This window comes from Ctenocephalides felis, unplaced genomic scaffold (genome assembly GCF_003426905.1).
Source record: "Ctenocephalides felis isolate EL2017-DRISC unplaced genomic scaffold, ASM342690v1 CF-g0.4_SCAFFOLD_01604, whole genome shotgun sequence".
NCBI classification, from domain to species: Eukaryota; Metazoa; Arthropoda; class Insecta; order Siphonaptera; family Pulicidae; genus Ctenocephalides; species Ctenocephalides felis.
In genome coordinates, this window is record NW_020537758.1 from 16,869,419 (window position 1) to 16,889,674 (window position 20,256).

Genomic DNA, 20,256 nt, shown 5'->3' on the forward strand with positions numbered 1-20,256 from the left:
AAATCGATTTTTCAATTCGATTAATATCAATCAGGAGACGAGCTAGTCATAGTTGTTGAAATTTTCAGAGAATGCTAGTTCACGAGATATCCTACAAAATCTATATGAAATATATTATAGAATGTAAACCATGAGAAAACTCCCCAAGTTACATTTAAGTTCATACATCGTCTATCAAAGTTCCAAGTATTGCAATGCGCAGTTGTGACAGATCTGAAAATATCCTACATTGTCATAAAAGTTTCTCGGTGTTTACTACGTTTGTGCAAAAGAATCAACTGCAAAGACATTTGTCAAATATCAAAATGTTATGTCTATGCAGTAGTTTTTTTGTGACATTCTTGGAAAAACATTTTTGTAATAGCAATTATGTAGATGGTCCAGTCATTATAGTAAGTTCACCTCGGAATTCGAGATACCTAGCTGTAAGTCAGTAAATACTTTTATATTAACACCCTAAGGTTGTCTCAAAACCTACATATGGTATTGGCACCCTACCATATGTAAGTTTTGAGACAACTTTAGGGTGAAAATATACAAGTATTTACAGACTTACAACTGGGTATCTCGAATTCCGAAATTCTTACCTAATTTAAACTTAAATGCCTAAATATTTTGTAAAAACTTTGGTTGGCGAATATACTCGTCATGGAGGACAAATGGCGAAATTTTGTGTATCTAAGTGTATATAAGAAATAGAAAAAAGTAATCCCATTACAATCAAAGATATTACAAGAACATGGTCCTGAGGTAAAAAAGATTCGATCCGAATGAATAAATTGATGTTCCTGGATATAAAAAGCCCCAGGCTCAATAAATAACACTAGGGGGTCGTACATAGTTCGTTGTATTCTTAGGTATACCTATTTTCTTTTACCTATATATAAGAAACTAGGCTCCAGAAAACGTAACGAATATCTCGGATGGTAATAAAAATGAGAATGTATGAGAACAAATACAATGTTCGTGGAAATATGTTACGGGATATACCGGAAAACTTTTGATATACACTAGAAATAAATATTTTTTATATGATATTGAGTTTTTAATTTACTTTTAATTTAAAACATTTTTGATGTAATCGAAAGCGTAACGAAATTTATCTATATGTGATGAAATGTATGAAACGCTATCAAACATAAACTAAGTCGAATAATAAAAACATGTTTTTTGGGTTAATGAACGTAAATGAATCAGATTTCAAAACATTAAAAATACGTATACTCATGTCAATAGATCATATGATATAAATGTGGGTATATCCAAATTTTAATTAAAACGTAAATGAAACATTTTGAAAATATTTAATATCAGTAACTAAATTATTTATAACGTATTACATTATCTTCAGATAGATTTTTATTAAGTAAAAATTTCCATTACCACATTTTCCATTCTTCTGTGTATCATATATAACTTCAAGAAAACATATTAAACCTACTAGCACCACCGTGAAATATCCATCTCATACGTCTTATCATGCTTGCCTACCCTAAATCGTAAGAAAAATCATTTATAATACTCTAATATCATACTATAAAAAATACGCTTTGTCATATTTCGATGGAAAGTGACCCAAGTCACGTGGACTTCGGTAAAAAAAGACTGGAGATTGATTTATTTGTGTCTGAATGGAAAAGAATAAAGAAAATGTCTTATAATACAGATAAGGTCGATTTTTCTGGATCAGGTTCTAAAAAGTTTTCTTTGGTCGGTGACAACAAGTAAGGGCTGTCGAGGAGGTCAGGAAAAAGGAATATAAGGTCGTGTATATATATATATATATATATATATATATCACAATTTTCTCTTTTCTCTTTCAGTTAAATATTGTTCTTGACATTTAATTAATTTCATATGATGAATCATTTACCCTCGTTCCTCAACAAAACATTAATGTCTTTTTAACAGCCATCTGATTCCGTTCGTTTAATCAAAACAAATACTGCGTTCGTAAAAATAACCAGATGGCCGGCCCTTCAAGGTCTTTGCCAAAATTTTGTAAGTCAGCCGTCAGCCGTCAGTCATGATATAAATAAATAATCAGTGTAGTCCGAATGATAGCTTTTACCAGAAGTACGATGTTGGCATTGAAAGCATAAACATGTTGGAGCAATTGCGTCAATCCATTAGAAGATTCGTATATAATTCGATTGAAATTTTTGCTAAGATATATTTGCTTTTAATAGCTAAATCGATAGAAATTAAACAAGTGAGTTTATTAAGTTTATGCTTGCTAAATTTAATGGAAAATGCAGAGACACAGAGACATTTGTCATTAATATTATCAAAAATAAATTTCATCACTTCCACTTTTTTAATATCTACATTAATAAATTGCTTATAAAGTCTGAATAGATTTTTTTTTAAATTATATTTCATACTAGTCTAGTCTAATATATAATGGTAAATATGGGGTTTAATGAAATCCAAGTTTTTTTTAATAATACATCTAATATATTTCTATTGTACTTTAAGGAATGTGGTAAGTATATAATATGATCTTTAAAAATTCTGTTCAGAAAAAATTATAAAAAATTTAATATTGCACATATTAAAGAAGTGGATCTATTATAATATATAATTAGCATCTTTTTTAAAAATTTATTTAAATCTTTAAAAAATCTGTTTATAAAAAATTTAATATTGCAGATATTAAATAAAGAAATATTAAAATTTATTCCTGCCAATTTTTATGACAATTATCTCTAATGTATAATAGCCCATGTCAACTAAATTTTTTCTAATAATATATCCAATATATTACTATTTAACTTTTTTAAATTATTCCATGTAACATAAATTTTAATAATAGTAATAATAGGAAAATTGTTTAAAGTAAATATTTTGTAATAATAGAAATAATACGTAAAGTTTAATTTTTGTAGAAATCTGCTTAATAAATTGCACAAAAATTTCAGTGTCAAATTGCGTCCCACGTGCCAATTTTACCAAAATCGAATAGAAATTGATATATATTTTTGTCAATTTACATTTTAGGAGCCCACAAACTGATTTATACTGGTATTGTACAAGGGATATACAAAGATAAAAATATATTAAAATATAAAAATGTATTATATAAAAAAATCTAGCAAAACTGATAAATAATTTGCACAAAAATTTAGCAAAGGCTTTATAATATATAGAAAATTTTAGAGAAAAACTGTATAATAAATTGTACAAAAATTTGCGACCCACGTGCCGGAGTTTGTTGATCCTTGCTTACCATAATTTACCAAAATTTAACAGAATTCGATTTTTGTTTATATAATTTTATCAGAATTTTAGGAATCCACAAACTGGTTTATACTGGTATTGTACAAGGGATATACAAAGATAAAAATATATTATTAAAATATAAAAATAGGGAAACTGATAAATAATTTGCAGAAAATTTTGGCAAAGGCTCAAAATGATTTTTTTAAAAATTCAATTATATATAAAATTTAAAGGAAATTTTAGAAAAAAAAAATTACAAAAACTTGCGACCCACGTGCCGGAGTTTTTTTATCTCTGCTTATAAAAATTTATCAAAATCGAAAAGAGTTTGATTTTTGTTTATACAATTTTATAACAATTTTATGAACGTACAAACTGGTATTGTACCAGGTATATACAAAGACAATATTAATATATTGTTGAAAATATAAATATTTATTATTTAAAAAAAATTATTTGCAAACAGATTAATTTGCATAAAAATTTGGCAGAGGCTTAAAAATATATTTTTAAAAATATAAATAACTGATTAATAAATTGTACAAAAATTTACGTCCCACGTGCCGGAGTTTGTTGATCCCTGCTCATCATAATTTGGCAAAATCTAACAGAATTTGATTTTTGTTTATACAATGTTATTAGAACTTGAGGAACGCACGAACCGGTTTATGCTGGTATATATTGCATAAGGCATATATACATAGCCAAAAATTTTGAATTTACTAGTTGCACTCCAATACTTCTTGTGCACATTCGCCCATATAGCCAATTGCATAAATATTAAATTGATTAAATTAATTAATAAATTGAATAATGAATAAATCAGATTGAGAAAAAAAATCTGTCGAATCTAAATTTTATAACCCTCATTACTACATAACTAATTGTACATTATGCATCAAACTCACCTCAGATTCATGTCTACACTTTTGCCCAGCAGGTACACTCAATGTCCTTAAAACTTAAAGCACACTCACATAGTTGATATCTATTATTACCACTTAGAAATTCTAACGCACACCGAAGTCAAACATTAGAAAAGTATTATAAACAATTAGTTTATAATGATCTAGAAGCACTTTTAGCACAGTACCACGTGTGTGTCGCGATTTCGCGTAATATTAAATTCGATCTAGGGTAAAAAGTACGACAGCATCCTTCCGCAAGGACTGTTTTCGCACGACTGATGAGTTTGGCACGTTGTTCGCGAAACGAGATGAGGGCGCCTGTAGCCTGTAGCGCAGATGGAATTCGTAGCATGTGCGCCGGGCACTACTACGAAAACATCAAACAATTTCTCAATAATACGAAACTGTTAAGGGTTGGATATGTCGACGCAGTAAAGGAATATATAAACTAGTGGTAAATGGCATTTTACCAAGAGGCATGTTGCATAGACTTCCTAATACGTATACTTTTTCTTTAATTTTATTTCATTGTGCAATCTGTTTCTATACAAACAATAAGCAGAAACTGCTATTAATGTTGTGTTTCATATTTATTTATTCATTTATTTTTAAATAAAAAGGCGAAACTGAGAATAAGGTTATGAGTAAACATTTATTTTTTAAATTATATTTCATTTAATATAGTATGTATTACCATGTATTAATTTAAGTTATGTACCTTTAATATTTATAATTGTATTATGTTGTGTTGTATAAATATAAATAAATAAATATAAATATAAAAAAATATAAAAATATATATTGACAATATTTACTAGAAAATAGTAGCAACCCCCAGCGGCATATCTACTAGATAGGGTGCGTCCATTAATCACGTGAGATTTTTATGGGGAGGGTGGGTTTGATAAAGAAAATCACGTAATATCACGTGGGGGAGGGCACGTATAGTAAGATATCACGTGTATTTATTTTATAACTTTTTTTTAAATTCAAACATTTTCAAAAAAAAAATCAAAAATTTTACAGTTTTTTCACGTAACTAAAAATACTGGTTATGTTTGATGGAGGAGGGGGTAATTTTGAATATCACCATATCATCATATATCACCAAGGAGGAAGAGGGATCCGAAAATCCTTAAAAACTCGCTCACGTGATTAACGGACGCCCTCATATATATATATATATATATATATATATATATATATATATAACATATAAAAATAATAATACCAAAATACAAAAGAAGATAAAAAAATACAGCAAGACAAAAGTATTTGTGACAATTTTCTTTTAAACCTGCTGTCCAACCCTTCTAAGTATACTCTCCTGGCCAATTTATTATGATGCACGTCTATTCTATAATTTCTGTCAATATGTTTACATAATCAATTTGATCAATGGGAATTGAGATTCAGCTATTTTGATAAAACATGGAACTGATTATTTCGAAAATAAAATTTTTGCTTTCACTAAATATTAATTAATGCGATTTCCAAATCTGTCGTAGGCCGTCTAACATACTTTTAATATCTGTAATTGTACAAATATAAATTAAGTTTTCAACACATTATATTTCATCTATTTTGGGTTTTGAATATGTATTTTTTATCAGTAACTACATACAAAACACGAAACTTACATATACACAAAAAAATTAAGATTCTGATTAGAATCCCTCAAGCGCGGGGCGAAATTTTAATCTTAGGTGAATTTTTATAATTTACCACCTATAATATTTTCATCCAAAAACTTAAACAGTAATCAATAACTACCTACAAAACAAGGAACCCACATATACCCCAAAGGCAGAGATTCATATTAAAACCCTCCAAGCGCAGGGCGAAATTTCAAACTTAGGTGAATGTTTATAATTCAATCGCTTAAATATGCCTATAATATTTTATTATGTTATTTCAGAATATAAAATCTCTTATACTCATACAAAGATTCATCAAAAAAATTCAAGAGTAATCAATAACTACCAACAATAGAAAGAATCTACATATACACAAAAGGCAAAGATTCTGATTCGAATCCTTCAAGCGCGGGGCGAAATTCCAAAATTAGGTGAATTTTTATAATTCAACAGCTCATCGTAGGCCTATGATATTGTAGTGTGTTATTTCACACTAAAAAATCTATTATACTCATACAAAGATTCAGCAAAAAATTCAACAGCAATCAATAATTACCTACAAAACAAAGAAACGACATATGCACAGAAGGCAAAGATTCTGATTAGAATTTTCCAAGCGCAGGGCGAAATTCCAAACTTAAGTAAATTCTTATAATTCAACCACTTCTAATATGTTAAAGTGTTATTTCAGACTATAAAATCTATCGTCGTTCAAAGTTACAACAAAGTCAAAATAAAATTTTAACATTTAATTATGAAGAAACGGCCCGGCGGATCTTTACCAAAAACTTATCAACGCGATTCCCCATCAATATCTTTCAAACAGTTTTTGAATTTCTAAAATTGATGAAAAACTGTAGGCTAAAATGTTAACGAAAAATTTTACACTTTTACGGTTAGGCCGATTGTTTCTATGGTTATAAAATTTATTATAATTTGTTCAGAAGTTTTCAAGAAAACGTCGACGAAAAATTAAAAATCGTTTCACATCAGTAACAACACACACACACAATTATTGCGAAGTTGGTCTCATTCGCTTCAGAATGACTTATATGTAGATAATAAACAAAAAATTGTGTATCACATATTACGTATATTTAATCTATATCTACATCACTTTAAGACGATCTGAACATGTAAAAGTACAATATTCTGGATTATGAAGTCGGCCCAGTAGAAGGCATGAAGGCATTGTTGGTTCTTCGTGCGGACTGAAAGCGCGTGTAACAATAGGTAAAATAAATGCTTGTAAAACAAATATATTTTACATAAATGTTGCATACTCACAATTATTGTTTAAACTCGATATTAAAACTGCACTAATTATCAATCTCACTAAAACTGTCCTGGTTTTTTAGACACCTTGGCAATGCGACTTGTCGACCCTTACGTTTGGCGAAGGGTCAACTTGCCGCCTGTCCTGTGCCTGCAAAACGCAGGAACTGACTGACGAGGTAATCGTAAAATTGCCATAATATCGACAAACATAGACCAACAATTGTAAAGATAAGAAACTTGTAAACAAATCATTTGAAGTTGTATTAAAATATCGATATAGTGGATGCAAGTGCCAGAGGTTGGTGGATGAATGCCTATCTATAATATTGTTTTGAAAACGCTTTGGAGAGTGAGCTGACTGAAACTTGTAAGCAAATAATAAAGGCACCAAGGACGAATCGGTAAATGTTGAATAAAAGAATATTTTTTTAATGTTATAAAATTATTAATAACTAAATCGCTCGAATAAACATAAATTTAGCAAATAAGATTTTCTGGCAAAAGCTTACTCATCTCATCATCTCCATTAAGGAGGTAGTCTACTTGAGAAGCTTCAAAACATCACTATTTTTGACAAATTTTTAGAGAAAGAAATAAATATTTAATTAAAACGAAACTTTCAGGTTTTATTGTTATATATCTCAGTATTCTTTTTATTATTCTTTAGCAATAAATAGAAAATACGAGACATTTTTTTGGTTTTTTAAGCACCCTTTATTAGTTAGATAGGGAGAAACTAGATAAAATTTACTACGATTACATGCTAACAGTTATATACACTCCGATATAGAAGTTTGGAATAAAACTATTTTGAATTCGATCTTCCATTATTTTTTAGCAATAAATAGAAAATTTGGAACATTTTTTGGTTTTTGTCAAATAACTCACAAATGTTATATGAAAGCACCCTTGTTCAGTTAGATAAAGAGAAATTAGGTAAAATTTACTACAATTTCATGCCAACAGTTATATACACTCCGATATAAAAGTTTGGAATAAAACGACTTTGAATTCGATCTTTCATTATTCTTTGGAAATCAATGGAAAATTCGGGATATTTTTTTTTGTTTTTATCAAATAACTCACAAATGTTATATGTAAACATCCATTTTTAGTTAGATAGGAAGAAACTAGTTACAATTTACTACTGTTACATGCTAACAATTATATACACTCCGATATAAAAGTTTGGAATAAAACTATTTTGAATTCGATCTTTCATTATTCGTTAGCAATAAATAGAAAATTCGGGACATTTTTTTGATTGTTGTCAAATAACTCACAAATATTATATGTAAGCATACCTTTTCATTTAGATAGGGATGAACTAGATAAAATTTACTACAATTTCATGTCAACAGTTATATACACCCCGATATAAAAGTTTTGAATAAAACGACTTTGAATTCGATCTTTCATTATTCTTTAGCAATAAATAGAAAATTTGGGACATTTTTGGTTTTTGTCAAATAACTCACAAATGTTATATAAAAGCACCCTTTTTCAGTTAGGGAGAAACTAGATAAAATTTACTACAATTCCATTTTAGATCATTTTATAAATATTATTTAATTTGAGAATCCTTTACCAATCTTTCCAGACATAATAATAATCACAAAATCCCAACAATAGCTCTCGCAAAGTTTCCGATTCCACTAACACTAGTCCGTAGTTTTAATCAAAAAGATACTGCACCTTGTTTCAGATGGAAACGAAGAATTCCTAGGATATCTAATAATTCCGGGATTATAGAAGCTTGATCTCACGTAATATTATATTGATCTATTGAACAGATGGATTCAGATTCTTTAATTAAATAGTCTGTAATTCTCTGATCTGAAATAATTGGATATCTTCTACGAAGAGAAATACTTGTAGTGAACAATTGGAAAATTTTATAAGGGAGTTGGCAAAAACAAAGTCGGTTGAAGTTATTTCATAACAAGTAGAGGAATTTTAAGGATTCACACTGGATGATGCCACAACATCAGTATACAATATAAACAATCTTGGCCTTCTAATTTATAAATCAATTATTCCCTAAGCAGCGATTACGACCTATTAAATTTGTTTTCCTCTTAGCTTAACGATCATTTTCACAAGGTTTGTAAAATCCATAAGAATGAGTGCTTTCCACCGTCGAAGTACATGCTACTTAATTATTTGTGAGTTTGTACGCCTTTTCAAAAATAAACTCACTCCAAACATTAAGTCCCTTGAAAGCTGTTGCCGGCATAAATAACATCTAAAGAAGATTATATACCGGCAGAATATTTAAAGTTGCCCACAGAATACTCAATAAAAATTACTCCAATGAGTTAAATTTGAACAAATGGTAAAAATTTGTTTTAATAAATGATTTTGGCATGAATAATATATATGCTTTCAAAGCAAGAAATTTTTAGATCCTAATTTGCATAATTAATTCGATTTTTAAGATTATGAACAAGGCATCAAAATATGTAAAGATGCTGATGAAGGAATAATTAGGGTTCTTTATAAAATGGTAAAAAACAATGCGGTTAAATTAAGGGCTGTCTTAAAAAAAAGCATATGATAACAAAGGATGAAGTTTGAAAAACATGATCAAGAATTCTTTAGATCATAGCAAAGTAAATTTGTTAATTAAAAGAATTATTTGCATTAGTTGGAGGCTATGGATTGCGAGGACTTCAGAAAACACATTCGTTCATAATATATTTTTTTTAAAAAAGTATAAACTAGTGGTGTATGACATCGTGCCTTAAGGCAAATTGCTGGAACTTCCCGTACCGTAACGAAATATTTGAGGATTATTAAATGTTCTCAAATAGATTTATTATAAATACTGCAACATTGTTTAATATTTATAAGAATGATATAAACTGAATCACAGAGTCAAAAATATTTATTTTAAGTATATAAGTGAGCTTTAGCCAGAATTAAAATTGAAATCTGATTTATTTTCGATATAGAAAAAAAAATTGAAAAAAAAATGAAATGATTTTTTTTTCCAAAAGCAATTGTTCTGTCATCACAAGCAGAAAGTTTTATAAATCATTCAATTCTGATGCTTATTTCTCTCAAAAACTGCCATTTTTTGTACATTTAGCTCTGTATCTTCGAAATGGCTGGGCCTGCCTTTGTCAAAAACTAATAACCACTGCTCTCGATCATTACTAATTCAATATTCTTTAGATCATTCACATCGGATGCTCCGTTCTCTCAAAAACTCGATTTATATTTTTTGCACTCTTTGTTCCTTATCTACGTAACGGCTGGACCTGCCTTTGCAAAAAACTAATCAGCACATCTCCCTATCAATAGGAATCAAATGTTTTTCACCATTCAAATCGGTTGATCCGTGCGCTCGAAAACATGGACGAATAATTATATCCATACATACATACACACACACACATCCATTTTTTCTGAGGTATGCCAACTAGTTCAGAAACCTTCAAAACGTGGAGAAATGCAAAAAAAAATATTTTCGATTTTCGGCCCGTTACTATAACTACACTACAGCAAGTTAATGATTTTTTTAAAAAAAAGTATTAATACTAAATATAGTAATTTTCAATTTCGAAGCATATTTCAAGTGCTCAAGCGAATGTATAATAATACATCACTACAAACTTTCATAACATAAACTATATTGATCGAAATATTCAAAATTGTTCCTTCAAATCCCTCATGTATCAATACCATGAGATATTTCCTCCTTTGATTTCGGCTCATATTGCAATATTGTAAATGCCATTGGAAAATATATCAAATATCACATGTGATACACAAAGAAAATATGCCGTATGGAGCAGTGTAATTATAGAAAAATAATCCGATTTTATGGAAACATCGGATGATGGTGCAGCGAGAAAAATATAATAATACTATAAAGGTAATATCTCCGGCAAAGAATTACGGTATCCAATTTCGAGTTGGGTCAAAAGGTGGGCGAATCTCGGGGTTGTGGTTTAATGAAATGATATTATTTACATTGGTAGGTACAAAACCTTTTGTACACGAAAAATATTATGAAATTCTCATTCATTATATTTTGTATCTATACTGGTGGATTTTGCTATATGGTTCATTGGTAATTATGGTGATACAAAGAATTTGTCATTCAATGAAAATCTATACACTGATTTACATTATCTCCTCAATATCCAGAATCTCTCGACCGATTTGTCAAAGGATTTTTAATAAAAGAGAGTCTTTTACCAAGTAGAATCGAATCCGATAGAAAGCACCTGCAGATATATATATTCTTATATTAAGAACAAGCGAAGCGGTGAACTGGCGAGATGAAAAACAAAAAAGCCTTTCTGATGAATGTAAATTTACTTCCTAAAATAGCGGAAAAACGAACAGAAGGAAATACAAACGCCAGAACAAATAAAAATATGCTGATGTTTTTCGACTGCATGAATTATATATAAGACGGCTTAAGAGAAGAGCAAAATATTTGCTATAGTATTCTGTCTAATTTATATTTTCTAGTCCAATGCCTCCACATGTCGTCTTTCGTATCTTTTACATTCACTTTTTCCTGATGTCGAAATATATTATATTCCTATATATATATACATATGTATATATGTATAAATATATGTATATATGTATATAATTATAATGTTAGAAATAACTTACCCATGTACCGAATACTTCGGACCTTATTTGGATAATTTCTAAATAGATATTTTATTTCATCTGCAATCAATCCATACTATATTTTCTACCATTAAAATATATTCTGGAATATGTTGGATTTTTTTCAAATTCTCTGTCATGTGCTTTCATATCAAAACTAACATTGTTGCTGAAATCACCATAAATAAATATATTACTGATTATTCATAAATATAGTAAAAAACAATAATTGAAATTAAAGATAATTAAATAAATTAATCAGGAAGTTCATGAACTAGAAAATTTAAGTTGAACCTAATGCACATTTTTTTTTGTAAACTATGAATAATATATATATATATATATATATATAAAAACTAGTGGTATATGGCACCGTGCCTTAAGGTAAATTTCTGGAACTTTCCGTATGGTAACAAGAAATATTAAATATTTTCAAATAGATTATTATAAAGCTGTAACAGTGTCTAATATTCATAAGAATTATATCAATTGAATTACAAAGTTAAAATTATTCATTTAAAGTATATAAGTGTTCTTCAGAACTTTAGCCAGAATTAAAATTAAAATCTGAATTATTTTCGATATAATATATAAATTTTTTTTTGTAAAGAAAAATTATTTTTAAATAAAAAAATAATTCCAAAAGCAATTGATTGGTCAACACAAGCTGAAAGTTTTTTGAATCATTCAAATCGGAGGCTTCATTCTCTCAAAAACTACCATTTTTTGTGCATTTAGCTCTGTATGTTCGAAATAGCTAGACCTGCCTTTGCCAAAAACTAATCACTTCTCCCAATCATTACAAACTAAATGTTTTCTAGATCATTCAAATCGGATACTCCGTTCTCTCAAAAACTCGATTTCTATTTTCTGCTATACTTGCTCCGTATCTCCATAACGGCTGGACTTGCCTTTTCCAAAAACTAATTAGCACATCTCCGTATTAATTGGAATCGAATGTTTTTTGATGTTTCATCATTTATTTATAAATACCTGTATAATAAAATTTTACTTCTTTTAATTGTTAATACATAACAAGCACCGACTTGGCAAATATTGTTTTGAATAGAATATTGTTGCACCGAATTTATTTATATATGCATTTGACAAGAGCTATAATTACATTAATTGTTATACAAATATTCATTGTTCTGATGCTTCTACAGAACATATAAATTACATAATGTACCTGCATACGAGTACATGTCATATGAAGAACATATAGGAGATTGAACAAGCGTAAATTATCACTGTTTTAGTAATATACAATATAGTAATAAAATGAAATACTTTGATAGATATTTTTTTATAAAATTTTGCTTTGTGTTAAAAAAATTACAAAATAATATGCAAATGGCTGTAGGAGTTTTTGAAGAAAATTGGCTGCACTAAATTAGAAATACAATCCTTTAATAAAATGTATTAAAATTCATGAATTAATGTTATACAACCATATGCTTTTATGTATTTATTTGAATTTTTTTCAAGACTCCATAGATTTTTCCATGTCTCATATTTCCCGGAAAATCATTCGAGACATTGACACAACATTCTAGTATTATGCCAGCCTAAAAGTGTAGTCCTTGTATGTAATTCCGCGTGTGTGGTGATCCTAATGGATTGTGGGATTTGGAGCGATTGCTCGGGTTCTCCCTAGCTTTCAGTCTCTTGTGACTAAATTTGTTCCCGAAACAGATTTCCATGGAGACATTCGTTTTGGGATCAAAGAGAACAGTCTCAGCCTTCTTATTCAACAGTTGCTTACTTGCCAAATATCATACAGAATTTGAATTTAAATATTGCTAAAATTTGTCTAAATGAATATTATTAATATCAACAACTTTTTGAAAACTGCAAGGTTCAACAAAAAATTGTTTTCAAATAACTTGTATATTAATTACCATGCTCTTGAAAAATGACTCGAATATAGAGCATATTATAGCGATATAAAGATGACTAGTGATGACCATAATTTCATAATAAAAATAAAGAAATATTATAAAAAATTTAAAGATGAAAAGGATTTCTGATGAAAATGTATAATATTATCAATATAATAAATTTTAAAAAATCCATAATGTAGTTAATTAATTAGAATTTGGACAATACCATTCGATAAACAAACTATTTTAAAAAATGCTTACCGACCTAAATTTAAAAATAATTTCAATCAATTTTGTTTCACTATTTTTAGTTGTCAAGATATAACTGCAAATCAACTGTTTTTTTTTTTTTTTGAAAAGTACTATGGGCTAAATTCAACTCATCTAGTATCATCATACAAAAAAATGAAGGTTTTATAGCACATTTTAATTAATTTTTATTCATGTTTTCGGACTTTGTTAAAATTTGAAATACATATTATTTTTTTAAATCACTTGTGGAATCTACAATCAAAATTCCTTAGCTCTCCATGTAATATGTCAGAAAATTTAAATACATCATCGCGGAAAGACAACAATGGCGTTGGGTCTAGGACTAGTAAGTATCATATCACATTCGTTAATATTTATAAGTTAATAATTAAGTCAGCAATGTAATAAAAATGTTTAGCACAAATAACTAGTGTTTTGCATTGTTACGTCAAATGTGTGTCAAATCACAAATCTACAAAGACACGGGTATACCTACAATTCAAGAATATATATCAATGTTTGCCTGTAATTATAAGAATAGAATTGACGAAGAATAGAACCAACTAGCATGCAACTTATACCAGGAAGGTCAGCCGACCAGGCTCAAAAGGAAAATACCTCGAGATCTAATATAGTTTATTTTTATTTTTTTTTTCTCCATATTTGTCTTTAGTTTTTTTTTATATCAACTATAGTAGATACGCTACTGGGCGTATCTACTTATTTGTAAACAATCAATTGTAAACAACTTGTCAGCATTCTCTGCTAAATATAATTATTTTAATAGATTTCAGAATAAAAATAAAATAACAAAAATAAAGAAATCACGAATTGAAGAATTAAGAATATCTGAGTGTTTCACATATTTTGTTCTCTAGGTTCAAAAATTTTCAACTTAAGAGATATTTCACCAGCATGGGAGGGGTCACCAAGTGGATCAGCATGTTCACAAGACTCCGGTTCGAGTATTCCAACATCATCCAGACGAGCTCAAAGTCGCCAATCGGGTATAGCTGTTCTAAAGAAAAGCTCAACCAGGCCATCGAGTGTCAGCTCAGTAAATTGCAATAAATTCAATACAGTGCTTTATGGTAATTTTAATAATTCATTCACATAATTGTTACTGTAGGCCCTCACCGATAGAAGTTCCGCGAAGACATCTTCCAAACAATCGTCTGCGCGGTCAGTTAGTGTGGATGAGGTATGATTAATAATAACAAACTAGTTGGTATTTGTATTTAGCCTTAAGGCAAGTTACATGAACTTTCCGATATGTGTAAATAATCGACTTAATCAATAAAAAACAAATTAATTTATGTGCGATTAGAAGTATTCCGAGAGGAATTATTACCCATAATTGAAAACGAACGAACACTTACGTGTATTATCTAAGAGCAAATCTAACGGAGTATTTTCTAAGAGAAAATTTTCACAAATCAATAATTTTTATAATTGAATCAGTTTCCGTACAACTTTAATGGTTTTGTATGTTCATCAAGACCAACTACTCTATTGTTATACAAAGTAAATCGTCTAATTTTAATTTTAATAAACGTCAAGAACTACTCATTTTCTCAAACTTTGATGAATTTTTAAAATTAAACTACTTGTCGTAAGGCCGTAATATTTCAGTGAGTTCTATAAGACCATGATATGTATCGCCAAAAAAAGTTTCATAAAAATCGGCTTGTTTTTTTTTTCAACAGTTAATTACAAGAAAACGGCTCGGTAGATTTTCACCTAAAACTAATCAGTACCATTCCCAACTAATATCTTTCGAATAGTTTTTGATTTTTTAAAATCGGTTCGGTAGGATGATCGATTCGATAAATGTGGACGAAAAGTTTAACAGGCGTTTTTGAGAAAACGTCGATGAAATGACTAATTTTGAGAAATGCCAAAAAACGATACCAATTTTTGCAAACTTTGACGAAATTTTAAGGCTAAACGAGTTGTCGTAGGGCCGTAATATTTTAGTATGATCTAGAAGACTATGGTATCTACAATGAAAAAAAAATCATAAAAATTGTCGAATTTTTTTTTTCAAACTTTATTACAAGAAAACGGCCCGGCCGATCTTTACCAAAAACTAATCAGCACGATTCCCAACCAATATCTATCGAACGGTTTTTGAATTTCCAAAATCGATTCAGAATTGCGGGCTAAAACGTGGACGAAAATTTTTTCACTTTTCTGCGATTTACAACGAAACGACCCGGCCGATTATCGCACAAACGCTAGTCTTCATCGAGATACATCGAATGGCTTTTAAATTTTTGAAATTGGTCCAGCCGTTTTGAAGAAAACGTCGATTTACGGCAAAAAATCTGTTCACAGACACACACACACTTTTTCCAAATTTGGTCTCATTCGATTCAGAATGGCTTGAAGCGTCGAGAAAACATAAAATTAGCAAATCCGATTTTTTGATGAAAACATAAACTTCTCCTTCGGGAAGTTAATTATACATTGTATTTTTCACTCAAAGTTTTAGTCAATACGGTATTGTCTATTACAGAAATCCCTTTCAAAGCAATCCTCCGTCGTGTCAAGTGCCACCAGCAGCAAGTTACCGAAAAGCATCCAAGGTTCAATGAAAAATTCTCGCGCCAATTCACTTTTGAACAAAGGCGCGCGTTCTCCACTTTCTGCACGTTCAGAAAATACCTCTGCAAATTCTCCATATTCAGCATCTGCGTCAAAAAGTTCTTGCTGCGATTCACACAGTACTTCAACTGCTCCAACGTCGGATGCTGCTGCAATCTCCGCGGACCAATTAGGAGTTATTTTTAGTCAGATGGCTATTTCGAATACTCAACTTGATAAACCGCAAAATGAGAAACCTGAAGTAAATTCAAAAAAACAGGAATCGCCGCGAGTAGTTACTGAAAAACCAACTGTAGCTATGAAGAAGAATATTGGCAAAGCTACTACCAAGGCGAAAGCACCATCGATGATGACTCCATACCAATGTAGACCGACCAGGCCGTTGACACCAGTTCTTGTACCAAGTGAGTAATATTTATTCAGTGACCAGGGGTGTATCAGCCGTATTAAAAATACGGGGCCCCCGAGCCAGAGGGGCCCCCAACGTCCGTAAGCAAATATTAATAATAATAAAAAATATTTCACAAAAAGCGAATTAATCGTGAAAACTTTGTTCCATCAAATTAAATGTCATTATAAAAAAACGCGAGGAATGTAAAATTATTATTTTAAAGAATTTTATTTTTTCTGGGCCACGGGGACCCCATCATGCCCAAAAATTAATAGAATCTTACGAATTTTTATTTTATTTTACAAACAAAAAAAGTTAATCATGAAAACTTTCTTCCAACTAAATTTAATTTAAAAAAACGCGTAGAATGCAAAAATATAATTTTAGAGGGTTGTGATAGAATAGAAAACTAGCATTTTCATCAACGTCATTTCGTGAATAAATTGTGCAAATTAAAAAATCAAAATTAATTTAGCAGTTTGCTAAATGTCTCAAAAAATTAGCGGAGAAATAAAGCGTAATCACTAGTGGTTACAGCTGCTTTTAAAAACAAAACCCAAAGTATTGCGACCCGTAATCTTAATTCAAACTCAGCATGTACTATTGCTAATTATACATATTAATTTCTCAAACTAAACAAAGAGACTTTGACTTGATTAGTATGTTCAAAAATTTACAACTAGAGTCATTTAGCAAAACACTTGTGTGAGAAACTTTTGTCTAAATACAGAAAGAACATCTCTGTTAATTTTTAAAACCAATTTTAAACTCTATAAAAATATATTTAAAATATGAAATTCAACATTTTTTAATATTGCTGGCAAAGTTCAATAGTTTTGCATACAAATTGTAACAGCAAATGCCAAAGAAAATTTTTCAAAAATTAAATAGAGCTAATTAGTTGTGGGTCGTAGGAACCTTGCTTGTATTTCCCGATATGTGTAAATAATCGACTCAATCAATAAGAATTCAGATTTATTCCAAATTTGTATGAATTTTTGAGGACTTATCACAGGCGCATAATATTTTAAAATCTATGATGGTTATGATCATGAAAAGTTTTATTAAAATCGTCAATTAAATTTCAACAAATAATTGCGAAACAGCTGCCCGCGCGATATATTCCGAATAGTTTTTGATTTTGAAATGAGAGCGAGAATTTTAACACTCTTATCCTAATTTCAAGGTATCGGCTTGGCCTATCGTTGTAAACAAACATTTTCCGGCAAAAACATTAACATTTCCTTCGGAAAGTTAAATGCTTCGCTGATACAGGAACAGTAAAATCAATATTGTTCATAGAAGCAGAAACTTCATCAAAACCTGTAGTCATCATAAGCAATAAATGACTTAATAAATGTGTATAATGAATTTGAATTGAATTTTGGAAAAGAAATAGTTGAATATCGATGATAAGTGAAGGTTTATTAAATTTTTTTATGAGAAAATTTTATCCTACCGGAGGGGGACCCCCAAAAAATTTTGATACGGGGCCCCAGCAATGCACACTACGCCCCTGACAGTGACGGAATATAAATATACCATGTCTGATATTAAATTAAACCGATTTATTTCTATTCAATAGCGATTCCAAAACGAAGCTCAAGCATCCAGTCATCTCCTAGAGATAAACCAACAACGTTTCCCCGAGTACTAGCCAAGGTATTATTTAATATATTATCTGTTGATCGTACAACATTTCACTCAAATTATTAAAATGCTAAATTTATTTTAGAATTCTATCAATAAAAAAGCGGTTAAACCAATTAGTACATGTAATGGGCCTGCTAAAACAGTGCTGGAAACACAATACGACACTATTTATAAAAGATACTTAGCTCTGAAGAGAGAAACTAATGATAACCAGGTGAATCTATTTTTTTGTACAGATGTTTTTCACGCCATCAAAATCTAATAAATTTCATAAACCTGCTTTTTTCATGTATTAAATTATATTTTAGAAAAAGTTGATGGACACTTACAGCACTGTTCTAAGTATGAGAAATAAAGTATTTAAAGTAACAGGCCGTGATATAGAATTAGAAGCAGTACGTCTGGTTACTTGCAATAAGGAAGAAGTTGCAGATCTTCTACAAAAATTGAATAATGGGCTCATCCCAGAACCAAAAACTGAAGTGAGGCATATTGTTTCGTCACTAGAGACAACTGAACTGCTTCCGATGAGTGGTAACTTTTCACAATTCAATATTTATAAATATCAAGTTCTTTGAAAAAATTTTATCTCTTAATTTAGAAGGAGATTTTCTACATAACATGGAAAGTAACTTAAAGAAAATACCTGTAGCGTATGTTACTGCATGCAGGACGGCCATTGAAAAAAATCAAGCCTTTATCGACTTTTTTAAAGCAGTGCAAGAACAACTAAAACCGGTAATTTCAGAATAATTTTTATTTTTATAGTATATTTTTTTTAAATTGTGATTGCCAATGACCTTATCCGAAAGATCAATGCCGAAGGCGATGTCGTCGAACAAGTTTCAATGAAAGAAAAGGAAAATGAGGCATTGAACAACTTATTGGATAATGCCGAAATAAATCAACAAGAACTCATGGCAACAATTTTAACTTCGTGGAAAACGATTTGGGATGAATATCAAGACCTGTCGAGAGAAAATGCTGAAGTACATCAAAAATTAGAGTATATAACTGAAGACTTATCCAAGGCAAAACAGGATATGTCGGAAATAAAACTGAAGCAGCAGGTTAGAAAAGTATATGAATAGTGTTATTATTATGAAAGCAACCTTAATATTTTTAATTGTTTATAGGAAACGGCACTAGCTTTAGAAAATGAACAGGCAAAGCATAAGAAAAATCCAACTGAACATTTTCTTAAAGAAGCTAGATCAAAGCTGAAGGAAGCAGAGGCCAAAGTAAGAACCGCATTATTATAAAGAAATTATCAACAAAGTAACATTTTTTATAACCGTTATAGATATGCAAACAAGAATGTGAAATAAATCATTTAAACACTACTATCAAAAAGAAGGAATTAGAACTGAAACAAAAGGATAATAATTGGGAACAACGTTTGAAAGAAACCGTCAAAAAATATGCTGCGTATGAGGCAGAAAAAATAGCTCAAGAAAAATATCGTATTAGTTTGGAAAACAAGTATTGATATATCTAACATAATTGTAAAAAATTGTACAAATATTTTGTTTATGCCTATCGTTTGATTATAGGATTCGGGAATTAACCGAAACAGTTCACATCGAGAAAAAAAACTCTGAAAAAAGCATAGAACAGAGTTCTAAATTCAAAGAGATGACCGAAAAACTTAATGAGCAAATCCGATTGCGTAAAATCGCCGAAGAAGAAATGCATAAAGCGAATACTCAAATGTATAAATTAGAAGAAAACAGTCGACTAATTGCTTTATCTTTAGAAGAAAACGCAAAAAAAGTAATGGAAAGTAAGTA

General features: G+C 29.7%; 1 protein-coding gene across 1 annotated transcript in view; it reads right to left on the reverse strand.

Annotated features, from left to right (window-relative positions):
- LOC113373429 overlaps nucleotides 1-4,393 on the reverse strand; it is a 139,926-nt gene extending 135,533 nt beyond the window's left edge. Inside the window, exon 1 of the mRNA XM_026613724.1 lies at nucleotides 4,131-4,393. Within this exon, the coding sequence (XP_026469509.1) occupies nucleotides 4,131-4,141 (11 nt within the window). The 5' untranslated portion in view covers nucleotides 4,142-4,393. The remainder of the gene's footprint in view (nucleotides 1-4,130) is intronic.
- Between the last annotated feature and the right edge of the window lie 15,863 nt (nucleotides 4,394-20,256).